The sequence below is a fragment of the Chlorocebus sabaeus genome, chromosome 1, assembly GCF_047675955.1.
Source record: "Chlorocebus sabaeus isolate Y175 chromosome 1, mChlSab1.0.hap1, whole genome shotgun sequence".
Classification (NCBI taxonomy): domain Eukaryota; kingdom Metazoa; phylum Chordata; class Mammalia; order Primates; family Cercopithecidae; genus Chlorocebus; species Chlorocebus sabaeus.
In genome coordinates this window covers 56712205-56739089 of record NC_132904.1, presented here as the reverse complement: position 1 = coordinate 56739089, position 26885 = coordinate 56712205, and the positions used below count along the sequence as shown (strand labels likewise).

The 26885-nt window shown below is 39.7% G+C and overlaps 1 protein-coding gene across 10 annotated transcripts in view; it reads right to left on the bottom strand.

Moving 5' to 3' along the window:
• RIC3 (RIC3 acetylcholine receptor chaperone) overlaps nucleotides 1-25563 on the bottom strand; it is a 59465-nt gene extending 33902 nt beyond the window's left edge. Inside the window, exons 1-5 of one of the 10 annotated variants that reach the window (XM_008007773.3) lie at nucleotides 25382-25475; nucleotides 9704-9857; nucleotides 8630-8678; nucleotides 3966-4121; nucleotides 2-228 (exon numbers count right to left, since the gene is read on the bottom strand). In XM_008007773.3, coding sequence (XP_008005964.1) covers nucleotides 2-228; nucleotides 3966-3990 — 252 coding nt within the window. In that variant the 5' untranslated portion in view covers nucleotides 3991-4121; nucleotides 8630-8678; nucleotides 9704-9857; nucleotides 25382-25475. Of the gene's footprint in view, nucleotide 1; nucleotides 229-3965; nucleotides 4122-8629; nucleotides 8679-9703; nucleotides 9858-25381 lie in introns of all 10 variants that reach the window. The other 9 variants (XM_008007771.3, XM_037999761.2, XM_037999763.2 and 6 more) reach the window with 9 other exon arrangements.
• Between the last annotated feature and the right edge of the window lie 1322 nt (nucleotides 25564-26885).

Genomic DNA, 26885 nt, shown 5'->3' with positions numbered 1-26885 from the left:
CCTTAAATAGAATGTACAGTATATATAAAAAAATCCCAAAACCGTAGATTGGAATAATCTGCCCCATCAGGCCTCTTCCACTACCTCCTCCTCCAGCACCTCCGCCTGATCCTTTGGCCTTTGCAAATGCCTCTGCAAGGTGAGACCTCTGGAAATGAGCCCCAGGAGTCTGGCCACCTGTGGGTACCTGGTGATGATGCATCATAGGAGGATATCGGCCCAATTTTCCTGAGAAAATAATAATCAGTTTTTATCTCTTCTACTACTTTAAAGATGGCTATCATGAAAACACCAAATCATTAAGGTATAAATAACAGAAGCCAACTCAAACTAAGTTTAAGAAAAAAAAAGGGAACTTAATTAAAAGGATATAGAGGTATCACACAGATCCTAAATATGATGTGATCATCTCTAGTTGTTCACCAAACCCATTTTCTCATCCTTCTGGGTCCTTAGCTAGACCACATTTTTCAGACTCCCATACAGTTAATTGTGCCCATGTAACTGAGTTCCAGCCAAGGAATGTGAATAACTGTGCTAGCTCAAGGCCTGGTCTATAAAACCTCCCTCATTATTCAACTCCATGATCATTACTCTTCTGCAGCATGGATGCTGACACCCAGGGGGACCTTGGAAGCCATGGGTAGAAAATGGCAAAACCTCCATCAACCTGGATTCCTAAATAACTACGTAGTACAGAGCCCTCCACTGCTGCCACCTCACTTAGAGTCATCTGGATCTGTCTGTATGAGTGAGAAATCAACTTCTGTTGTGTTAGGGTCACTACACACTGTGGAATCTATTTGTTACAGCAGTTAGCCACCCCTAACTAATACAGATAAGAAAATACAATGCAGTCTCAAGAGAAAAGAGAAAGCCGTCAGGATCCAGGACAGGTACTTTCACATTCTAGCTCAATCTCTCTCCCTCTCTATGGGACCCTAAGGTTTTTTCTTTGTTTTTCTGTGCACATCTTCTTTATTCCTTCTCTGCAGACCATTTCTCTAGCTTCTTTGTGCACACAGGGGAAGATGGTCGCCCCCACCCCTCAATCTGCATGTTCTTCAACAGCCTAGCTGAGACATCCTAATTTCGAATTCCTTGGAGGAAGACTTTAAGTACTCAGCTTGGGTAGGTATACATCTCTTTCCAATCAGCTATAGCTAAGCAGACAGGATTCATGTAGCACAAACAGGGTGTAAAAGGGGCTCAATCTTGTGAGTGGAAGAGCAGGGCTTGGAGGGAGGGGCGAGGGGCAGAGGCAAGGGGAGGTGTTACATCTATTTTCTTGCATTTTTTTTTTCCTGCATCAAGAGCAGTCAAAAGTTAACACCAACTACCAGAAAGGAATCTTCAAATGGCCAAATAAACAGGCTTGTAAGAAAAACCACTGGGAGATAACATTACAGAACAGAAAATACTAGAGAGCATAAACAACACTCTAAATAACACTCTAAAAATAGAAATTAAAAAATTGTGGGATTTGATGAACAAAATTGACAAAGATGTGGAGAGGCATTAATCCTCATGCACTGTGGGTAAGTGATACAGATATTCTGCCTAGTGATCTGGCTATATGTATACACCCTGTGATCCAATGATCCCACTCTGGTGAGTAAATCCCACAGAAAATCTCAAATAAGGTTATATATATGTGAATTACAGACTTCAAAGACCTATGTGAGAATATTTGCTGTGACAATAGTGTAGTAGGGAGTTTGAAGTTAACACTCATTTCTTTAACTGGAAGAATGGAAAATCAAAATGGAGTGAATACAAATATGGAATTCTACATAGCTTTGGAAACCACACTTTAGACATACCGACAGCAACATGAATACATCTTTAAAAAACATAGCATTAGGTTAAGAATAAGCAAATACCATTATGTAGGTTGAAAACACACACATAACAATATTATATATCGTTCAAGCAAATGTGGATATAAAGACATAAACACATTAGAGTAGGTGCATATGAACAGGAAAGGGAACCGGAATGTGGGTTGAGGATAAAGGACTAAAAGAATAAAACAAGAAAGTAACTGGTACTAACAAAGTTAATAAAATGCTATAAACTCAGAACTGTCTTTAAGTTGTCGATGAAGAGTCAAACTCTAAAACATTTCAAGAGACTTATTCTGAGCTAAATACGAGTGACCATGGCCCATGACACAGCCCTCAGGAGGTCCTAAGAACATGTGCCCAAGGCGGTTAGGGTGCAGCTTGGTTTTATACATTTTAGAGAGGCATGAGACTTCAATCAAATACATTGGTTTGGTCCAGAAAGAGAGGATAATTTGAAGGGTGGGTGGGATGGGGTGGGGGGTGCTTCTAGCATATAGGTAGATTTTAAAATTTTATGGTTGACAATTGGTTGAGTTTATCTAAAGACCTGGGATCAACAGAAAGGAAATGTTTAGGTTAAGATAAAGGGTTGTGGCAACCAGTTTTTCCAAGTTTTACTGTGCAGAAGAAGCTCCGAGCAGACTTCTGAGGGAGTAGGTTGTAAAATGTTTCTGTGAAAGGAAAATATCATGGGCCCCTTCAAGGTGGGGAATTGGTCCTGGCAAATCTGCCTCCCATTTCTATTCAAAGTCATCTGTCTGCTCACTGAGATAGATGCATATCTGATTGCCTCCTTTGGAAAGGCTAATCAGAAATTCAAAAGAATGCAACCACTCCTCTCTCACCTATTTGTGACCTGGAAGCCCCTTCACCACTTTAAGTCTTCCTGCCTTTGTTTCAAGTTATCCCGCCTTTCCAGACCCAACCAATGTATTTCTTACACATACTGACTGATGTATCATGTCTCCCTAAAATGTACAAAACTAAGCTGTGCCCTGACCACCTTGGGCACATGTCGTCAGGACTTCCTAAGGCCGTGTCATGGACGCACGTCCTGAACCTTGGCAAAATAAACTTTCTAAATTAACTGAGATCTGTCTCAGATTTTGGGTGTTTACACTTATCAGACTTAAATGGGTGCCTTAGTTGATTATCTCCTGGGTCTGGAAAGAAAGAAAGAAAAACCAGTGGGTGGAAAGGAGATTCTCTATAGAATGTGGACCTTTCCCACAAGAGACAACCTTGCAGGGCAGTTTCAAGATATGGCAAGGAAATATATTTGTGGTTAAAATATTTTTATCTCTTTTCTTATTTGTTATGTGAAGTTACGCCAGAGTCAGGTGGGAAAGCGGGCTAGATTATATGGGGTGAAATAAAACCCCTCTGATGAGACTTCACAGTTTGTAGGGTGTGATTCCCAAGGCCTGTTAGGTAGGAATTTGGGTAAGATTTTTTCTTTTTTTTTTGAGAAGGAGTCTTGCTCTGTCACCGGGTTGGAGTGCAGTGGCACAATCTCGGCTCATTGCAACCTCTGACTCCCTGGTTCAAGTGATTCTCCTGCCTCAGCCTCCCAAGTAGCTGGGATTACAGGCATGCACCACCACGTCCAGCTAATTTTTGTGTTTTTAGTAGAAGCGGGGTTTCACCATGTTGGCCAGGATGGTGTCGATCTCCTGACCTCATGATCTGCCCCCCTCGGTCTCCCAAAGTGCTGGGATTACAGGCATGAGCCCACTGCGCCTGGCCGAATTTGGGTAAGATTTAAAACATCAGAATTTAGTTCTCAAAGTCAACTCTGCTCCTGAGGTAAGAAAGAAGGTGGGTGGGCAGGCAGGCTTGGAAGTTGCCTTCTGCCTTGTATCCTTTCTCAGCCAAGCTCCACTCCAGTGATACTCCTTTTCCTCTCAATACTGACTTTAAGTGACATGGAAAATTTTGAAAATAAATACTTCTCTTTAAGAGTAGGTCAGCAACAGAAGCAGAGCTTTAGACAGTAAAATAAGGAAATCACCATGTCATCATCATCCTTTGTTCTGGATGCTGGTGACTATGCCCCTTTTAAATTTTCAAGGATCTTAGTATATCAAATGATGAGTACTGGCTTTGGCTATCACGCACCTTCAAAAGCATGCCTGGTCAGCATTCAGGAAGCTAACTTTTCTCTTGAGAGAATCTGATTTATCAGGTGGCTAATGTTCAATAAACTAGATCTAATATTTGTAGTAATATGTTGTGGAACTTCACCTTACTGTGTTAAGAATACTATCTTCAAATCTGATATAAAACAAAAAAATTAAAAATTAAAAACAGGTAATTATATAAAAAGCATTATTTTGCATCTCTAAAATTTAAGAATGACATTACACATCTCCCCCAAAACTTTTATAGATCTGTCAGCCAGGAAGATTTACAGGATACCTATTATGTTCAAGATTCTGCCATATGCAAGAAAAGAAGAGAGCGACAAAGGTAACAGAAACAATAGTTCCCACATGGAACAATGCCTTCAAAACCAGAATATCTAAAACAAAGACATAAATAACAGCAGCAGCAGCAGCAGCAGCAGGGTGTCAAGGACCTTATTACTAGATAAACTAAATATTCAAGTATTGAAAAGATGCAAAATATGTCTTTAAAAAAAAGAGGAGTTGGCTGGGCGTGGTGGCTCACGCCTGTAATCCAGCATTTTGGGAGGCTGAGGCAGGCGGATCACAAGGTCAGGAGATCAAGATCATCCTGGCTAACACAGTACAACCCCATCTCTACTAAAAATACAAAAGAAAAAAAAAATTAGCCGGGATTGGTGGTGGATGCCTGTAGTCCCAGCTACTTGGGAGGCTGAGGCAGGAGAATGGCGTGAACCCGGGAGGTGGAGCTTGCAGTGAGCCGAGACTGCGCCACTGCACTCCAGCCTGGGTGACAGAGCGAGACGCTCTCAAAAAAATAAATAAAATAAAAAAATAAAAAATAACAAAAAGAGGAGTCAAATGGAGTCAATCACTGAAGGGAAAGAATAGGAGAGAAGCGAAAGCACACCAGGAGGAAAGAAGAGTGTGTACATGAGATTGAGAACAAAGAAACCATTAAGTAGGACTTACTACCAAGTTAGTTTGGCCCCATTTAGGGAAGTAACAAGAGATAAGGAGAAGTAAAGATGGGGAGGAGTTGAAATGCTAACTTGTGTGGTATATAAATTTGATACAGTGAACCTTGATGAGAAGTACTTGATGGGGATTAATCTAGCAGCTGAATATAGGGCCTAATATAAACAGAAACTAGGATCTGGGAAAACATCAAAAAGGCTATTATAGTAATTTAGCAGTGAGATGCAAATCTCTGAGGTGGTGGCTAGAACTATAAAAAGGAAAGGATAGGTCTATAAACTGAAAATAAAATTCTAAGCCCACCAACTGACTGATGGGTCATCTCTTGGCCAAGGGGACCCCAGATTAACCTTGAAAACTAAATTCTTGGCTACGATGGGATTGGGGATTCCAACCTACCTCATTATACCCCTTCCCTCGCAAACCACTATTAGCCTTTCTTCCCTAACTACCAAACAGAAACCAGCCATTTCAAAAAACCCCACCACTGCTATCAACCAACCACCTGATGCTGTCCCTCCTTTTTTGCCTGATAAGAGACTACCAACCACAGAATGGTTCTGGCTAGTCTACAGAGAATGCACAGTAAGGGTTTTCATGTCTTCTGCTTCACCTTTTGATGTCAGAGGGCTGAAAACTCCACTCTCTGACCACGCTGTTACTGCCATTTTGTGTGTATGAGACCCATGAAGGACATGCTTCTCCTTTCATAAATATTCATGACTCCCCCAACAGCTTATTGAATATGTATATATGGCCACCCTGCTCAGCACGAATTCCTGTTCCCTTTGCCCATCCCTCCAAGTGTGTGTTTCTGCTTATGGGTGGAGGCTACACTTCCCAGCCTGTCAGAATGGCCACCCGGAAGGTTGTAACCCTTTATAAGAAATAAAGTCTCCTCTTCTCTTCTAAATTTATAAATCATATTTCTTAAGTTAACATGTCCGAGGTCTATTAATTACCATGTAATCAGTGCCATTTAACACTGAACAAAATACAGAGCTCATGGAGGAAGAGTCAGAAAACTCCAAGATCAAGAGTTTAAGATAGAGAAGATAATAAAGAAACTTGGAAGGCTTACTGTTAGGGAACAATTGAATACACATTTTTCATACATTATATTCCAGGTGTCGATGGAATACAGAAAAAAAAATTTTATTATACTGCAGTTAGGCTTAAGAGGAAACTCTAAGCTACCTAAATGACAAAGCTAATTAAAATTGAGTGAATGGTTCCCAATACCAAAAGGCTGGAAGAATATTGTATTTATGTGGAAAAAAGAGAAAGAAAAGAAAGATGCACTAGCCAAAGATGACTAGAAACAAACCAGTATCATAAAAGTCAGAGGAGGATAAAATTGAAGGCAACTGAGAAGCCTGGAAACAGATAAACTAATGGCAATCCTTGTTTTCAGACACAATATATTCTTGAGAAATGGATGGCCATAACATGAAAACCTGACTGTCCACCTGTTTAGACAATAACAGAAACCAAAGTACTACAAAGCCTCAGAGTCAAGGTGGCCTTAAAAGTCATCCAGTCTCAATAAACGGTTTGGGGACAGCTAGATATTCATATGTAAAAGAAGAAAATTGGACCCCATCTCATACCATATACAAAAATTAACTCAAAATCGATTAAAGACCTAATTATAAGAGCTAAAACTTTAAAATCTTAGAGGAAAACATAGATATAAATCTTTGTGACTGTGGATTAGGGGATAGTTTCTAAGGACACCAAAAGCACAAACAACAAAACAAAAGGTAGGCAAAGCTGATGTCATCAAAATTTAAAACTCTGGTGCTGCAAATGACACCATTAAGAAAGTGAAGACAACACACTGAGTGGGAGAAAATATTTGCTAATTATGTATCTGAAAAGGGTTAGTATCAAAATATATAAAAAATTCTTACCATGCAACATTAAAAAGACAAATAACCCAAGTAAAAATGAGCAATTGTGGCCAGGTGTGGGGGCTCATGCTTGTAATCCCAGCACTTTGGGAGGCTGAGGTGGGCAGATCATTTGAGGTCAGGAGTTCAAGACCAGCCTGGCCAACATGGTGAAACCTCATCTCTACTAAAAATACAAAAAAATTAGCTGGGCGTGGTGGTGTATGCCTGTAATTCCAGCTACTTGGAAGGCTGAGGCAGAATAATCGCTTGAACCCAGGAGACAGAGGATGCAATGAGCAGAGATCACGCCATTGCACTCCAGCCTGGGTGACAGAAGTGAGACTAGGTCTCAAAAATTTCTCCAAAGAAGACAAACAAATGTCAAATAAGCACAGGAAAGGATGCTTAACACCATTCATCACCAAGGAAATGCAAATTAAACTCACGAGGAGATACCACTTCACGTTAACTAGGATGGCTATAATGAAAAAGATAATAGCAAGTGTTTGAGGTATGTAAAGAAAAAGGAACTCTCATACGCTGCTAGTGGGAACGTAAAACAGTGCAGCTGCTTTGGAAAACAGTCTGGTGGTTTCTCAAAAGGTTAAACACAGAAGAACCATATGACCCAGAAATTCCACTCTTAGGTATACACCCAGGAATATACTCACACAAAAACTTGTACACAAATGTTCACAGCGGCATTATTCACAGTATCTAAATGTCCATCAACTGATGAATGGATAAGCAAAATGTAGTATATCCACACAACACAGTATTATCCAGCCATAAAAAGGAATAAAGTACTGATCCATACTACAACATGGATGAACTCTGAAAATATTATAAGTGAATACAGCCAGTCATGGAAAACCACATATTATATGGTTCCATTAAAATGAAATATCCAGAATAGGCAAGTCTATAGAGACAGAAAGTAGACTAGTGATTACCTAGAGCTGGGATTTGGAGGGGTGCAGAGGAGGGAAAAAGTGACGGCCTAATGCGTATGAAGTTTTTGGTGGGGAGGTGTGTGATTTAAAAAGTTCTAAAATTGACTGTAGTGATAGTTGCACAACTCTATGAATATACTAAAAACTACAGTGACTGTACATTTTAAATAGGTGAATTGCATGGTATGTAAACTCTTTCTCAACAAAACTTTTTTTTTTAAAGCCAGCTAGTCTAGCCACCTGTGTTTAATACTCTCATATGCTTCAAATTGTGGTCCTGATTCTGCTGAATACCACAGGATAGAAAACAATGCTTTCCCCAGGGAAGTTCATGCTACCTCTACACAGCTCTGACTGATAGGACTGTCTTTATATAGAGTTGATGAGTGAGTAACAGGAGTAAGAAAGAAAGCAAAAAATAGGGTTTCAAAAAGCAACACTGAATGAATCATGATGAGGTCAGAAGAAACCTATGTTAGAACTGATTAAAGAAGTTATTGATAAGGAAACTTGTATAAGAATTAAGAAGGTTACTGATAATATCAAAGAGGTGTTGAGAAAATAAAAAATAGTATTTTCAAACACAGAAGAGAGATTTGGAGAGCAATGGAACATATAGACTAGACAGCAAAAAATATATTTTATATTCTAGAAGAAATCTGAGTACTTTATATTTGGTATCATTGTTCACATATTTACTGCTGAGCACTAAAAAATGTGACAGACACTGTGTCAGGCTCTGAGATTAGAATGACAACTAGAACAGGATCTCTGTCTTTAAAAAGAGCTTACAGACAAGGAGCATAGTTACAATGACATGGTAACTCTACCTTAACCGTCAAATCCAATGGCTTTTTCTCAGTTCTCACTCTTAATTTTCTGCAATACAAAAAAGTGATTATCACATAGTGTTCATTCAATAAATACTGGATTAATCTGAATAAATTCTTGACAATTTTTCCTGCCTTAATCTCTATGGCACATTACTCTTCTCTTTTCCCACTTGTCCTTCAACCTATTCCTTCTCAATCTCTTTCACTGGTTCTTCTTTAATCCCCTTCCCCAATACTTTGTCTCAGTCTGTTCTTTATACTTTCCTTCGGCAAACTCATTTATTCAAGGAATACACTGGAATTTCCAAATGTGTACTTCTAGTTCTAACTTTTCCCCCAAGCTCTTGTCTCTCATCTCTAAATTCAATTAGTATATATGTCTTCTTGTATGTCTACCATCTCAAGCCTAAAAACGAACTCATCTTCACCTCCTAAAACCTGCTCTCCTCTTGCATTTCCTTTCTTTATAGATTCATTCTCTCCAACCTTTAGGCTTGAGACCTACAACATCTGCTACCTGTGACACTTAAGATGGTAGGCAGCGATGACAACACTGCATTTGGCAAAGATTTCTCTTCTCGTAAAGTTAACAGGCCTCAACAGGTAGCAACCTCACCTCTTGGATCCTGGTACCACCATGTTTCTTAAAACTGAATAGCCCAGATCTACAAAAAGTTAATGACTATCAAACATTTGGAAATTTCTAGTGGGAATTTTTTTTTACAAAAGAAAAATTTGAAACTATGAAATATGCCAGGTATATAAAAGTATAGATAATTTATGAACACTTGTATGTCCACCGCCCAAATACAACTGTAGTCCCTTGTGTACTTTTCCCCCACACCCTCTCTGAGATAAACACCATTCTGATTTTGGTGATTATTAGAATGCGTGCTTTTAGATTTTACTGCATAACTATGCATCTATAAACAATATATAAGCATCTATAAACAACATATAATATTGCCTTGAATGTTTTAAAACTTCATATTGTGGATAGGCAGTGGTGACGGCTGCACAACAATGTGAATGTACTTAACACTACTGAACTGTTTACCTCAAAATGCTTACCCCAATTTAAAAAATTCCTTTATATTATAGAATTATATTGGACACAGGCTTCTCCAACTTTCTTCTTCTGTCTTTTTTTCCAGTGGGGGAATCAACACTTTGGCCAACAAATGTATCCATGTTGAGATGTATAGCTCTAGCTGATTCATTTAAACTGCAATATAGCATCACACTGTATGATCATATTATAATTTATTCACCCCTTTTTCTGCTGATAAACATTTAGATTATTTTCAATTTTTCTCTATTACAAATGTTCTAGTTCATAGTTACATTACAAATAAGATTTGTGTTTTTTTAAGTTTGCTTTATTAAAAACAGCTAAAGAAATCAGAATAAAGATATCAGAACATAAAACTGTAGGTTTTCTAATCTAGAAAACAAAACAGCTGTGTGACTATCTCTATAGGTACTTCAATATTACGTAAAAGGGAACGTGACTAAATCCTAATTGTTTATTGAAAGCTTTGCCCATATTTAGGTTTCTTTAATTATTAAAATTTAATCCCAGCATTTAGTGAAGCTGAGATGGGAAGATTGCTTAAGCCCAGGAGTTCAAGACCAGTCTGGGCAAGATGGCAAGACCTCCTCTCTACAAAAACTTTTATAAATCAGCTGGGTATGGTGGCATGCGCCTGTAGTCCCAGCTGTTCAGGAGGCTGAGGCAAAAGGACTGCTCAAGCCCAGGAGCTTGAGGCTGTGGTATGATCAGCCTGGGCAACAGAAGGAGACCCCATCTAAAAAAAAAAAAAAAAAAAGAAATTCACTTAGGTTATCATTTAAGCTTAACTAAAAACTTAATGTTAATGGATTCTGGCCAGGTGAGGTGGCTCACGTCTGTAGTCCCAGCACTTTGGGAGACCAAGGCGGGCAGATCACCCGAGGTCAGGGGTTTGAGACCGGCTTGGCCAACACAGTGAAACCCCGTCTTCACTAAAAATACAAAAATTAGCTGGGCATGGTGGCACATGCCTATAATCCCAGCTACTCAGGAGGCTAAGGCAGGAGAATCGCTTGAACCCAGGAGGCGGAGGTTGCAGTGAGCCAAAAATCACGCCACTGCACTCCAGCCTAGGTGACAATGAGAATCCGTCTTGAAAAAAATATATAAAAAAAAAATTAATGGATTTTACAAAGTGAAGCTCTACCTTCCTTTGTTAATAACCATACCTATTGCTAAAAACAAAAACAAAAACAAAAATTTCAGCACTGTTAACAAAAGAGTTTTCTGAAAGCAACATTAACTCATCTGCAGCATTTCATTCTTGGGGCAAATAAATCTATAAAGAACTGGACATGTTTCTACTTTAATAAAAAAAATAAAAACAGCGGTTCAAAAAAGGTCTTAAGGGGGCCAGTTCCTTAAGATAGCCAAGCTTTTCCTTAAACACTGACGAAGTTGTAGAGGCCATATTTGATTCAGTATTACTTAAAGTAGAAGCCAAGACAACAGCTGTTTCTTCCTCACCTGTCTCCTCCAAGGGCCCTATCTTCTTACATTTCCCTTCTACCTGATTCTGCTTTGTTCTCTACTGCTTTCACATTTTCTGCTAATTTAATCAGACTTTTTTCATCTTTTGTTAACCTCTCCACTCTCAATCCATCCTATATATTACCTAAAAGAGATCATTATGTATCTAAGTTTCTTAGCACAGGGCCCAATCCATATACTCAATACACATCAATTACCACTGTTTTGTTACCAGAATAATCTTCCTAAAGCACAATTCTAACTGGTCTTGCCATTTCTCTGATCAAAAGCTTCTAATGGTTTCCACTGATGACAAGAGGCTGTATTACAGCAGAATGGAAGTAGCACATTGAAGTAGAATGAGTGCCACCTTTTCAGTCAGTTACTGGTTAAGATTATGGCTGTGCCTCCAACTATTTCAGTGGAGGTTAAATTAATCTTTCTAGAGCTCATTTTCATCATCTGTAAAATGGGTATGATATCTACTTTCCAGGGTTTACAAGAATTACAGATTAAATAATATCATATATACAAAGCACCTAGCACATATAGTAGGTATATAACAAATTCTGATTTTCTCTCCCCACAAACTGAATTTCTAAACAACTGAATTCCATAATCTAACCCAAAAGTACCTCTTCACACTGCCTTCCCATTACATACCACTCATTTAGTCGAAACTAGGGTTCTCACCATGCTTTGAACCTGACTTTTATCTTCTTGCTTCTGAGCCTATGCTTACCCTCCAGTGGCTTTGCTTTCCTCTCCAACTCCACATATCTAAATCTGGCCAATCCTCCAAGGCCCAGGCCAGATACTGCCCCCACATCCCCAAAGCATTTTCTCATGCTACTCCCCATGCCTGTGAAACACACTGCTTGAGCCTCTTTAATTGCACTTACCACACTTGGCCGTATTCAAGAGTTTTATTAATGTGTCTTATAGCCTGTACTTAAAAATGAATTGGGAAACAAAAACAGGTAACATTTTCCACTAAGCACCATCTCCATCCAATTTTATTTGGTGTATATCGTATCTGAGAATAAGAAAAGCAGCCTCTAACATCCAAAAGTTGGCCTGCTATTATCAGCTAGGCATTGATACTGCCATGAGCTGGCTTGGTACTCACAGATAAGTTGTGGTGTTCTCCTGTTACACATAAGCAATTGCAGAACACTAACATTAGACAAGGCCATTCTGCGATCATGATGGATCAAGAAAAAAACAAGATCACTCTGTAATCCGTCTGAACACAGACAAAACATGAACACTGTCCAAGCCACAAAATACCTAATATCCCCTAGTGCTGGTAATGTGAATGAGGGGGCTTCTTTATCAATTACAGCTTTAGTCTTTCTCTAGTTGGCCCTCCCTTTAGATAAACTGTTAAGATACCAGTCATAGAATTTGCCTTACTTCCCGAAAGCATCTAACTCAGAGTAAAGTACCACATCCTTAAACCATCCTCCAGATCACCTAACACAAACCCAAATCCTATAATGACTTTTTCTAACAGTGCCTTATTGAGATGCCCCACAATTCCCCATGGTGTGCATTCTCCCTTGCTGCAATGTGTAATACACTCAACTTGTTCAACTACAAGTGTGTTCCTGGTGGCCTCTGGCTGGAAGACAAACTAAGAACTTCTTGAATAAAGGCCTAGTGTTGTATTTGTTTGGGTCCCCCATAGGGCAGGCTCTGGGTCTTGCATACTACAATCTTTGCTGACCTGATCTAGATGAATTATACTGCGAGTGTTAGCCTTTATTAGAATCTCAATATCCTGCCCAGTCACTTGTAGGGCTAAAAATAGTTTTTTACTTCATTATCCTGCCAGTTTTCAATTTTATAGTTTCTAGAATAGAAACTGGCAATTAGGATGACTGATCAAGCAAGGTATTCCATATCCACTTACCTGTAAGTTTCTAAACTTGAAAAAATGCCTAATTTACATGCATTCATGGGCTCTCAAATTGTCCATTGTTTTCTGTTCGTTTCCATAATATATGAACAGGAAAATGACCCTCTGAAATCAAAATGATTTCCTAATCTCTGTCCTTCAAACATTCCTTCAGAGTAGGTTTCTGATGCTTCATTAGGGAAAATAAATGGTAAGCAACCAAAAAATATATTTGTCTTCAGGAACTTACATACCAACACATAAGAAGCTAGTTTAATATAACAAAGAATTATATCTGTATGTCATATATGTATACGTGTATATATGTATACGTGGATATGTATATGTGACAAAGGGTCTGTGCTATTCCACAGGAACAGGGCCACTGGAGGGGGGCTACTAAGGAACCCTATATATAAGCATTCAGGCAGGGTCAGCAGGAAAGATGCCCAGATACATTGTTACTGTGGGAACACCAAAGGTTCCCAGCCAAGTAGAAGTAGTAGATAGGACTCTCTTGAAGCCACCTCTAACACAGAGTGGCACACTGTCATCTTGGAGTATTTCAACTACCCTGGAACCTATTCAAACTCTCATTCAGTTGACAATGGAACAACTGACAAGTTCTAGACCAAGTGTGCTGACATTTTTATGTTCCACAGGTACATAGGGAGAGCAGGAGAACTGCTACTCTGACCAAGGAAGAAACTGGTTGACGAAATCAAGGGAGAACCTCAGGAGAATGAGATCTTAGTGTTTCTGACAACAAAGTAGGAATCGTGTAGCACAAACTCTAGGAAGCCAGAGTTAAGAAGTTGCGTGTTTTTTTGTCTGTTTGTTTGTTTTTGAGATGGAGTCTCTGTCACCCAGGCTGGAGGACAGTAGCACAATCTCAGGTCACTGTTCCACCTCCCAGGTTCAAGTGATTCTCCTGCCTCAGCCTCTCAAGTAGCTGGGACCACAGGCATGCACCACATTGCCCAGCTAATTTTTGTATTTTTAGTAGAGACAGGGTTTCACCCTTGTTGGCCAGGCTGGTCTTGAACTCCTAATCTCAGGCGATCTGTCTGCCTCAGCCTTCCAAAGTGCTAGGATTACAGGTGTAAGCCACCGTTCCTGGCCCAGAGTTAAGAAGTTTTGAAAACAGACATAACGCCACGGCATGAGATGCTCTCTGAGAGGAAAGCCCGTAAAATACCTTTCTATATGGGCACTTCAAAAATTCTCAAGCAGGTAGGAACAGCAGAGGAAAAAAAAAAAAAAAAAAAGATGTGCAGGTAGCTCTTCTAAAAGGACAGAAAAGATGGACAGACACATAAGCAACCAGCATGAAAAAGTGGCAAGACTTGGAAGAATGACACGAGGAGGCCAAGGCCCAAAATAAATCCAGATTTACCAAAAGGCTAGCAAAAGCAAAAGGGGTGTTTTTAGTGATGTTTAGAGAAAAAAGGCAATTTGCCTTAGGATAAAATGGTAAGAAAACAGAACTTGTCAACCTCCATTTTGCTTCTATATCAAAGGGGATACATTTCTGGTTCAGTGGAGAATTAACAATTCTAAGGACAAAAGTAAAGTCCCAGAGGAGGATAAATTCAAGTATATTCACTAAATAATTTCTATCAAGAGAACTGGGAAAGCTTCCAAATAAGGTCATTGAACTAAAGAAAAATTTAAGAAATTATGTTGGTAAAAAGTGAAGTCTTAAAAGAATGGAGATAGAGAACTACTGTTCCAGTCTGTGGAAAGCAGAAAGTGGATGACAAACTCTACAAACTAGAGAAGTGAACAGGTTGTAACTCTTGGGCTAGATTCTAAAAAGGATTCTTACATTTTTTTGAATGGATGTGGAAGGGAAAAGGAAGTACTTTTTTTCTGATTATAAAAGAAATGCATACCTATAGAAAATTGAGAAAGTACAGAAAAATTTAAAGAACCTCTCATAATTACATGATCTAGAAATATCCACTGTTAAAATGTTGACGTCTTTCTAGTGAGTATATATCTTTACTTTTCACTGGTATCATACAATGTTCCCATGTCATTTAAAACTCTTCGCGAATATAAATTACTGAATTCATAATAGTCTATCACATGGTTGCATGATCATTTATGCAACCATAATGAATGCAATAATAATAAGGTAATGGCTTACAAATGCTAACAGAGGAAGTCATGATCCCTAGGAGCCAGCTCTAATTAATTAACTCATTCTTTCGCTCATTCAATAAATATTTATTGTCTACTTATGTGCAGGCCTCATCTAAAGCTGGACACACAGCCATGAACAAAACAAATATAAATCCTTAGCCTCACGGAGCCTCCATTTTTTTTTTTTTTTTAAGATGGAGTCTCACTCTGTCGCCCAGGCTGGAATGCGTGGCACAATCTCAGCTCACTGCAACCTCCACCTCCTGGGTTCAAGCAATTCTCTGCCTCAGCCTCCCAAATAGCTGGGATTACAGGCGCCTGCCAACAAGCCCAGCAAATTTTTGTATTTTTAGTAGAGACAGGGTTTCACCATGTTGGCCAGGCAGGTCTTGAACTCCCGACCTCGTGATCCACCCGCCTCGGCCTCCCAAAGTGCTGGGATTACAGGTGTGAGCCACACCGCTCGGCCACAGAGCCCCCTTTCGAAGCAGGAAAAGAGACAATAAACAAGATAATGATAAATACTAAGGACAAAAAATAAGGCAGGGAGACGGGGTAGGACAGTGTTGGAAGTTAAGATTTTAGCTGGAATGGCCAGAGAAGGCATCAGGAAATGCAAGTTGAGAGAAAACACAAAGATCAAGGAAAAGGCACATGGATATTCAAAACACGAGCATTTCAAACCACAGAAGCAGCAAATGCAAAGGCAATGAATTGGGAGTATGCTTGGCATATTCAAGCAACAGTGAGGAAGCAGCCAGTGTGGCCACAACAAAGTGAGAAAGATACAAAAGTAGAAGCAAATGGGGAAGATAATTATATAGGACCTTTTGGGTCATGTATAGACTATCTTTTCATCTGAGCCAGGAAGTCGCTGGAGAGTTTTGGGGAGGGGAGAGATGTGAGTTGACTTAAGCTTCAACATAATACTATGGCAGCTATATTGAGAATAGACTGAAGTAGGGAAGGAAGAAGCAGACAAACCAGGGTGACAGAGTAAAATGGAATAGTGCAACCAAATAACCAACTGGTTGAATGACCCTAAACAAAACGTTTCCGTGAATACACTGATGGGACTCTAAAAGCCGTTTTAAATGACTAATACATTTAAAACAATAATTTGACCTACCAAGAAAACGTACTGAGGCCGGGCATGGTGGCTCATGCCTGTAATTCCAGCACTTTGGGAGGCCAAGGCAGGAGGATCATCTGAGGTCAGGGGTTTGAGATCAGCCTGGCCAACATGGTGAAACCCTGTCTCTACTAAAAATACAAAAAAATTAGCCAGGCATGGTGGTGGGCACCTGTAATACCAGCTATTCAGGAGTCTGAGGCAGGAGAATTGCTTGAACTTGGGAGGCAGAGGTTTCAGTGAGCTCAGATTCTGCCACCACCCTCCAGCCTGAGCAACAGAGCGAGACTCCGTCTCAAAAAACAAACAAACAAAAAGAGAAAACATGCTGATCATAGTCAAAGGTAAAATTGTAAAAAAAAAAAAAAAAAAAAAAGAAAAAAAGAAAAAAGAAAAATTATAACATGGTAGGAAAAATTTGAACATCAACTAGATGTTTAATGACATTAAGGAAGTATTGATTTTTTAGGTGTGACAATGGTATTGTGGCTATATTTTAATAAGAATCCATTTTTAGAGATGCATACTGAAGCATTTAAGGATGAAAAATGATCCAGTGTCTAGGATTTCCTTCAAAATAATCCAGTGAGTGGGGGGAAAAGAGGGTGGGGATACCCACGACACAAGACTGGCCATATATTGATGGCTGCTGAAGCAGGGTGATACGGATTCATTTTACTACTCTCTTAACTTTTGCTTATGTTAGAAAATGTCTTTAACAAAAAGTTTTTTAAATATCAGGAATGGCACACAGCTAAGAAATGGTAAACAAATACACTGAATAAAACAATGAATGCTCTGAAAAAATTTCAAGAGCTAGAATTCTTGGCCAAATTTAAACAGATAAAATGCAACAGGAAAAACTACAAAGTCCTACATTTCATTCTGAAACATCAAATGAACAGTAGAAAATGAACAAAACCTAGATGAGTAGCTCCTATTAAAAAGAAAAAAAAAAAGGCACAGAATTATAACATACAGCAAAGTCAGCAAGTAAAATGCTACAAACTAAAGCAATCCCCAGAAAGCATTAAGTATAGAAAAAGAAAAGTGCAGGGAAACAACACATTGGTCTTTCATGAACTGTCTTAGATATGCTATTATTTGCAGTTCTAAGAGCCTCTTCTAAGAGGGCTATGTTCAAATACTTGTAACTAGGTCATACCAGGAATGGAAGAGGGAGCTAGGGATATTAACACAGGAAAGAAGACTGAAGAAAGGGACATAATACCACTTTTTCAATTCCTGAATTAATCATCTTATACCTGTAAACCAAAAAGTATCTGGGACAGGCCTCAATCAATTTAGAAGTTTATTTTGCCAACGTTAAGGACACGCCCAGGAGAGAGGTCTGTGCCTTTCTCCAAAGATGATTTTGAGGGCTTCAATATTTCAAGGGGAAAAGTATGCTGGAGGGGAAAGAAGGGTACGGTAATCCATATGTTGCAAGAAAAAATGAGTAGGTAGGGGAATAGTCAATTATGTATTCATCTGGTGCTCAGTAAATCGGTACTTTACATAAGATAAGGTGAACATAGGGTAGCTACCCGTGGAGATACTTAATTTTTTATCTGTAGCTACCTGCTTAGGAACAAAAGCAAAGGCAGTTTCTTGCATGACTCAGCTTTCAGCTTAATTTTTTCCTTTTGGCATAGTGAACTGGGGTCCCAAGTTTTTATTTTCCTTTCACACACCTTTAATCTACTTTTCCTCCATTCCTATTTTGGCAAAGGAAATCACCATCTACGCCTTCACCTAAACCTGAGAATAATCTAGTTGTCTCCCTCTCCCTCACTTTCCAATTCTATTTTAAAATATCTCTTAAAATTGTTCTCTTTCTTCCAGTCTATCCATTGATAACCTCTCTTGCTCCAATATACATATTTTCCTTTGGAAACTCCTCTCAACTCCAGAGTGGATTCATCAGTATATTCTCTCTACCCACGGCACCACAAGTTAACTTAATTCAAGCCATTAACGTGAGTGGATATGTTTGCTGGAACTTCTGGGAAAGAATCTGGGGAGTAGGGCTGGAAGGTGAGAGTGAAGGAGGACTTAAAAGAAAAGAGGCCTGGAGCTATGCCCAGCAAAGTGCTGTAATCCCAGCATGTTAGGAGGCTGAGGTGGGACAATGACTTGAGGCCAGGAGTTCCAGGCCAGCTCTACACACACACATATATAAATTAGGCACTCTCACTTTCTCTGGGCAATTGCATGTGAGGCAGTAATGTCTGAAACTTTTTCAACCATTGTTACTACCCTGAGAGAGCAGCCAGGGTACAGAACCAACCTGAGAATGAACCCAGAGTGAAAAGGACACAGAAAATAAGAGCTGGAGCCCCAGTGTGACAACTGTGAGTCTCTGGATCAAACCATACTGCAAGACAGTTCTAACACAGGGTCTTTTCATTTACACAAGTCAATAAATTCCCTGTCTTAAGACAAGTCAAGCTGACTTTTCTGTCACTTGTCACAAGCATCCTAACTGATGAGCCCAATGACAATGACTTGCTGATGCTCATGATGTCTCAACTGGATGACTACAACAATCTTCTTCCTGAAGAAATCCTCACAACGCAGTGTCTACACAGCTGCTAGGTGTCCTTTCTAAAACCAGGTTAAATGTTTCTCTTCTCCTTACACACTCAATGATGCCTCATCTGCCTTTAAAATAAAACCCAAACTCCTTAAGTATGACAGAAAAAAACCTTCACAATTTGGCCCATGGAAACTTCTCTGGTGTCTTCTCTCACAACTCTAAGGATACTTCAAGGTTCTATGTTTCTTTTCTTTTCTTTTTTCTTTTTTTGAGACAGAGTCTTGCTCTGTCGCCCAGGCTGGAATGCAGTGGCGGGATCTCAGCTCACTGCAACCTCCATCTCCCAGGTTCAAGTGATTCTCCTGCTTCAGCCTCCCAAGTAGCTGGAATTACAGGTGTGCACCACCACACCGGGCTAATTTTTATATTTTTAGTAGAGACAGGGTTTCTACGTGTTGGCCAGGCTGGTCTCGAACTCCTGGCCTCAAGCAATCTGCCCGCCTTGGGCTCCCCAAGTGCTGGAATTATAGACATGAGTCACTGCACCTGGCCCTAAGCCTCTGTGTTTCTTTGCTCTGTGTTTCTTCTGCCTAGAATATCGTTCTTTTTCATCTGGATTATTTAAAAACAAAACAAAACAAAACACTTTAAGAGTTGCCTCCTCAATTTAGCCAAGGAAGGCAAAGCTGGGTTAACATCTAAATTTCAATTAATGTAATATGCCACATCAATAAAGGACAAAACCCACATAATCATCTCAACAGACATAGAGAAAAGTATTTGATAAAATTCAATACCCCTTCATAACGAAAAACACTCAACAAACTATGAATACAAGGGAACTTCCTCAACCTGACAAAAGGCATCTATGAAATGCCCCCAGATAACATTACATATGCTAGTATGAAAGCTTTCTTAAGATCAAGGACAAGAAAGGATGTTTGTTCTTACCACTTCTATTCAACGTTGTACTAAAGGTTCCAGCTAGGGCAGTAAGTCAAAGAAAAGTAAAAATAAAAATAAAAGGCATTCAGATTAAAAAAAAAAAAAAGTAAAACTATATGCAGATAACAAGTTCAGCAAGGTGACAAGACACAGTATCAATATACAAAACTAATTGTCTATACACTAAGGAACAATCTGAAAACAAAATTTATAACAACATCAAAAAGAATAAAATACTTATGAATATATTTAACAAAATAAGACTTTCACACTAAAAACTACAACCTCTTTTAAAATAAAGACCTAGATAAATAAAAAAGAAATCCTGTGCTCATAGACTGAAAGATTTAATATTGGTAAGATGGCAGTACTCTCCAAATTGCTTCAGTTCACTGTTCACTATATCAAAATCCCAGCTGGCAATTTTTTTTTTTTTTTTTTTTTTTTTTTGGCAGAAACTAAAGTGATGATCCAAAATTCATATGGAAATGCTGGGTCACAGGACCCAAAATAGCAAAACAATCTTGAAAAAGAAGAACAAAGTTGGAGGACACATTTCATGATTTCGTAACTTAGAAAAGTACAATAATTAAGACAGCATGGTACTGGCATAAGGGTATAGATTAATGTAATATAATTGAGAGTCCAGAAATAAACTCTTACATTTAGAGTCAACTGATTTGACATGGGTGCCAGGACAATTCAATGAGAAAAGAATAGTCTTTTCAACAAATGGTGCTGGGGCAACTATATATCCACATGAAGTTGGACTCCTACCTTACCCATATACACAAATTAATTCAAAGGGATCAAAGACTTAAACTGCAGGAGCAAAAACTATAAAACTTGAAAACATAGGCATAAATCTTCATGACCTTGGATTTGGCAGTTTGTCTCAGATATGACACCAAAAGCAGAAGAAACAAAAGAAAAAAGTAGATAAACTGGACTTCATCAAAATGTAAAACTTTTCCTATTCAAAGGGCACCATCAAGAAAGTGAAGGCAACCACTGAATGGAAGAAAACATTTGCAGATCATCTATCTGATAACAGACTTGTACCTAGAATATACAAAGAACTCTTACAACTCAACAATAAAAAGACCAGAGGCCAAGTGTGGTGGCTCACACCTGTAATCCCATTGCTTCAGGAGGCCAAGGTGGGAGGATCACTTGAGACCAGAAGTTCAAGACCAGCCTGGGAAATATAGTGAGAGCCTCATCTCTGCCAAAATATTTTAAAAATTAGCCAGGTATGGTGGCACACACCTGTAGTCCTGGTTACCTGGGAGGGTGAGGTGGGAAAATCACTTGAGCCCAGGAGTTTGGGGCTGCAGTGAGCAATGATGGCACCACTGTACTCCAGCCTGTGCACCAGGGTGAGACTCTGTCTCTCTCTCAAAAAAATAAAAAATAAAAAAGACAAGTAATCCAACTTTTAAAGAGGGTTAAAAGGACCTGAATACACGTTTCTCCAAAACAAGATATACAAATAGACAAAGAGTGAATAAACACACAAAAAATGCTCAATGTCATTAGTCATCAGGGAAGTACAAATAAAATCACACAATGAGATACCATTTCATTCCCATTAGGATGGCTATAATCAAGAAGATGGATAACAAACAAGTATTGACAAGAAACCAGAAGCCCTCTTACACTGCTGTTGGTCATGTAAAATGGTACAGCTGCTTTGGAAAATGGTCTGGCAGTTCCTCAAAAGGTTAAACAGGTAATAACCACATGACCTAGAAATTCCACGCTTAGTTCCATCCACGCTGGAATGCTCACATTTTCCAAATGTACACACCCAAGAGAAATGAAAACATTAAGTCCACACAAAAATTTGTATACAGACATCAGTAGCAACATTATTCATAATAGCTAAAAGGCAAAAATTCAATGTCCATCAATTGATTAATGAATAAATGAAATGTGGTATATCCACACAATGAAATATTATTCAGTCATAGAAAGAAGTACTGCTACATGCTACAACATGGATGAACCTTGAAAACATTATGCTAGTTAAGAGACATCAGTCACAAAAGATCAGATATTATATGATTCCATTTATATGAAAGGTCCAGAACAGGCAAATCTATAGAGACATAAAGTAGATCAGTGGTTGCCTAGGGCTGGAGGTGGGGTGGGGGATTTGTGGAGTAATAGCTAAAAAGTATGGGGTTTCTTTGGGGGCTGAAGAAATATTCTAAAATTGATTGTGGTGATGGTTGCACAACTCTGAATATACTGAAACCCAAATTGTAAACTTTAAGTGGGTGAATTGTATGATATGTAAATTAGATCTCAAGAAAGCTGTTATCAAAAAAGAAAAACAAAAGACTTCCTTCCTCTATGTTCTATGAAACCCGTCTTTTTTTTTTTTTTCTTTTTTGGCAGGGTCTCACTCTGTTGCCCAGGATGCAGTGCAGTTACAAAATCACACCTCACTGTAGCCTTGACCTCCAGACCTCAAAGGATCCTCCCACCTCAGGCTGCAGAGTAGCCTGGGCTACAGGTACACACCACCATGCCCCGCTAATTGAAAAAAAAAAAAAAAAAAAAAAAAAACAACTTTTTTTTGTAGAGATGGGGGGTCTTGTTATAGACCCTTGATCAGCTTGTTAAGCCCAAGCTGATCTTGAACTCCCAGGCTCAAGCAATCCTCCTGCCTCAGCCTCTCAAAGTGCTGGGATTACAGGCATGAGCTGTCGCACCTGGTGTATGAAACCCTTCTTAAGTCCCAATAACACTGACCATTGCATACGTGTCTCCACTGTTCCCTGTGCAGACTTGAGTAACTGTGACCAACACCCTTGCATTTATCTGCTGACATGTCTGTTTTGCATTTATCTGTTGACATATCTGCTTTCCTTTACTAAACTGTGGCCTCCTCAAAGCATGGAGTGCACTCAGTTTTTCTTGGAATACATAGTGTCTGTATACTGTGTGCATAGTATGTGATATGGTACATCATAAATATTTGTTAAAAGACTATCTTAAAGGCTTTCATGTGGAAAGGGAACTGTGTTTGTTTCACGCACATCAATGGGCAAAAATGGAAGACATAATGACATGTATTTTTAAGAATTTTCAAATACTCAGGGCTATCCCTTTCTTCAAAGCAGGGATTTCTGGGTTCTGTGAATTCTCTGATGATACTGAAATTCTGAGTACATTTATAGAGTACGTACATTTTTCTAGAGAGAAAATACAGTTTTAGGCTGAGTGCAGTGGCTCACGCCTGTAATCCCGACACTTTGGAAGGCCGAAGCAGAAGGATCACTTGAGCCCATGAGTTCAACACCAGCCTGGGCAAAACAATGAGACCCCCATCTCCACACAAAAACAAAAACAAACAAACAAACAAACAAAAAATTTTAAATTAGCCCGGCATAGTGGCATGTGCCTGTAGTCTCAGTTACTTGGGAAGCTGAGGTGGGAGGATCAGTTGAGCCCTGGAAGGAGAGGCTGGTGTGATCATGACTCTGCACTCTAGCCTGGGTGACAGAGTGAGACCCAGGGAAACGGAAAAGAAAGGGAAAGGGGGCCAGGAAGAGAGGAAGGGATGGAGGGAGGGAGGGAGGGAGGGAGGGAGGAAGGGAGAAAGGAGAGAGAAAGAAAGAAAATACATAGCTTTTATAAGATTGTCAAAGAGGTATGTAACCCCAAAATGGTTAAGATTCATTGCTGCAAGTTTCAGTTACTGGAATGTATCATTCCAGGTAAGTTTTTTCCTAGGTTATACTACTTCAGTAGCTTCTCTTTCTCAAAAACAGAATTTACAATATTAGTAGCTTAATAATCTTAAGGTATTTATTGACTGCCCATTATATGCCAGGTACTGAAGAAATAGTGATAAACAAGATAAAGTCCTTACCCTTGCAAACTTACATTCTAGAAGGTGGAGACAAAAAAACAAGTAAACACTTAAGAATATTCTATATCATATAGTGATGCCTATCAGGAAGAATATAAAACATGATAAAATAGGGAATGATGAGAGGAAAGAGTTATTTTAGTTAGTGTCATCAGGGGAAGTCTCTCTAAGGAGGTTTCATTTGAGCAGAAATTTGAATGATGAGAAGGGCACTGAGGGAAGAGCACAGCACTTCAGGAATAAAGAGAACTGAAAGTACAAAGATCCTAAGATGAGAACACTGAATACCAACACTTGTTGGTTATTCTCAAGGGAACAACCCCATGTCTAATCTCCACTCTATATTTTCTACAACGTTCAGAAGAGTGTCTCCCACTCACAGTCAATAGTACTTGTTCAAGATAATTCACCATAATGGAAAGACAAGTAAAAAAAAAAAACCAAAAAACTGTTTTCGAAGAATCTTCACTGTTCAGGATCATCATGAATTTACTCTTCTTCAAGGTAGACAATATCATTAGACAAAGTAGGTAAAAATCTTTGGGATTATTGCAGTGAGACAGAAAGAAAAAAAAAAGAACAAATATGCAAATATGTTTTAGAAGTCTCTTCCAGGTGGATAGTCTTAAAAGCACAAAGATTATCAGGCAAATTCTATAAACAGAATTATGTGTTCAATCTGCCCTCCACCCCTGAAGCTTGGTGCTTTGCATTTATAGCGTGTATGATGCTCAAAAGAATGGAACTACACCCAATGTGTATTAAGCAGAGAGAAGTGGATTACAGTTCAAAAGGAGCTGTCCAGCAATCAACAGTTTAAACATTACTGGAAGAGTTCAGATACCGTAAAATCATGTCTCAAAGATGTTACAAGGATAATTTACAGGAGAAAGTTACCAGTAGAATTTCACGACCTGTGGAGAATTGTTTTGGTTCCTTCTCCCAGCCTTCAGCACCATGCCTTTACACTCATTCTGTAAAAGGCCCCAGTGCAGCTAAGAGGATGAATTTTTAAACGCCACATACATCATGCCAACAACGAACAATTAACAGATAAATACTACTTCAATAAGGGGAACGTAATAATTCATTCATAACCACACCTCAGCAACTGAAACTAGGGTTATTAAAATCTTCAAGATATATTTTTAAAGGCACAAGAAGACCCTGAAGCAGTGAGAGCCCAGCACCAAGTTGAAAAAAACATAACGAATTAAGGTTTGCTGTACCAATTGCATTTGCCTTGATTTCGTACGAAGCGGCGCGTCAGAAAGTACACGGAAAACCTAAAGAGGGAAACCCAACTGGGAACCCTTGGCTCAAAGCACGTGTACAAATGGTGACAAGATGAGTTAAATCAGTGGGGTAAGAGAGAAGTGGCTGCGCGTAAACGGGAGTATGCAAGGCCACCTAGAGGATGCCCAGGCATGCACGCATACATTCCTGGCCCTTCCAGCAGCAGAACCATCTGGGCCGCCACCCGCTGATAACAATGGAACCGTGGGGACTGGCCCTTCAACGCCGTCTCGTCCGCCCTCTCCTGTCAGTTTCGTGGATATTTCGGTGAAGGCTGCAGACTCTCAGAATCACCCCTCCCTCGAGCAGCGTTCTCAGTACTCTTCGGCGCCAGGAAGCTTAGAGAAAGCTGGCCGGCTCTTACCTTCAGGTGTCGGCGGCGGCTCCTGCCGCTTCCCGCGGGACAGGAAGGCCTTGGGCAGCAGCAGCGACAGAGCCAGGACAAGCCCAGAAGCCAGAGCAACTCTCTGCACTGTGGAGTACGCCATGACTGCTCACGGCGGTCGCAGGTGCAAACGCCAACCGGAACCGGAACCGGAACCGCAGCGCAGGCTGCCGCTCCCGATCAAACCGCGGGCGGCGCGGACGGCGTCGCGCGAGGGACAAGGTGTGCGAGGCGCCTGCACCTTCATGTCCAGCGTCGAGCTGACCTGCTCCTCCGGCGTGGTTACCCGTCGCTGTAAATGGTACCCTCGCCTTCCTATTCATACTAACTAAAAACTCCTCCCTCACTCCCCATGTTCATCTGTTACTGAGTCCTGTGCATTCTACCTCCTACACATCGTGCCCGGATCTCTATCCCCACTTACCACCACTACCCCCCACCCACCCGTAAACCACAACATCGAGTTTCTCCTCATCTCCATGAATTCACTGTCTTCCAGCTTCCACTCATACCCCTCTCTTTCATTATCCAGCTGCAGCCACAGGTGATAATGCTAAAACAGAAGACTATTTCTCTGTCTCTCCAGCTTACAACCTTTTAACTCTCCATTATCTTCAAAACAATAGTCAAAGTCCTTTCTATAACCTCAACGCCCTGCATGATCTGTTCTTACGAATGGTCCTTCCAAACTGGATGATTTACTATTTCTTTAGCATATTGCTTGTCTTCAGGTAAGCTTTGCTCGTCCTGTTCCCACTGCCTGGAAAATTCCTGACACCATCTCCACTTGTCAAAAACTTCTCTGAAGAACAGCTTAAAAATACTGCTCTCTGGAAACTTTTTCAGTCAGCCTCTCCTTCCTCTATAATCCCGCCGTTCTCTGTTACTGTCTTCATTTGTTCATTTAGCATTATTTTAGTTTTTACTATGTATTAGACCCTCAACTTGGCACTACAGGTCTGATAAATAAAACGGATTCCCTTTGTAGGGCAGATAATGATATAAACAAAAAAATGCAGGAAATATTCTGGATCCCCGAGCAGTCTGCTCAACTGGTACGAGGAAAAGTCAAGAAAAGCTCCTTTGAGAAGGTGAAATTGAGTTCGTTGATGAAAAATGAATAACTTACTAGGCAGACAGGTGGGAGGGGTTAGAAAGGTAGTCCAGGAAAAGGAGGCCAAAAAAATAAAGGCAAAGCTGGAAGCTTCCTGGTGTGTTCAGAAAGCTATTGGTAATTCATTTTGGCAGGGCAATAGAGTAGTGACAGGACATGAAGTGCACAAATATAAGCAGGAGCTACATTGTGAAAAGCTTAGGTAGAACTTCCAGGTAAACATGGCAGATGTAACATATGCATTTATCTTTGTTTTCCCGAGACAATGCCCCAAAATGAAAATAAATAAAGTGTATAAACTACAAGACTAAATACAGTGATAGAAAACATGACAGCAGATGAGAAATGTCAATTTTGTAAGACACACGC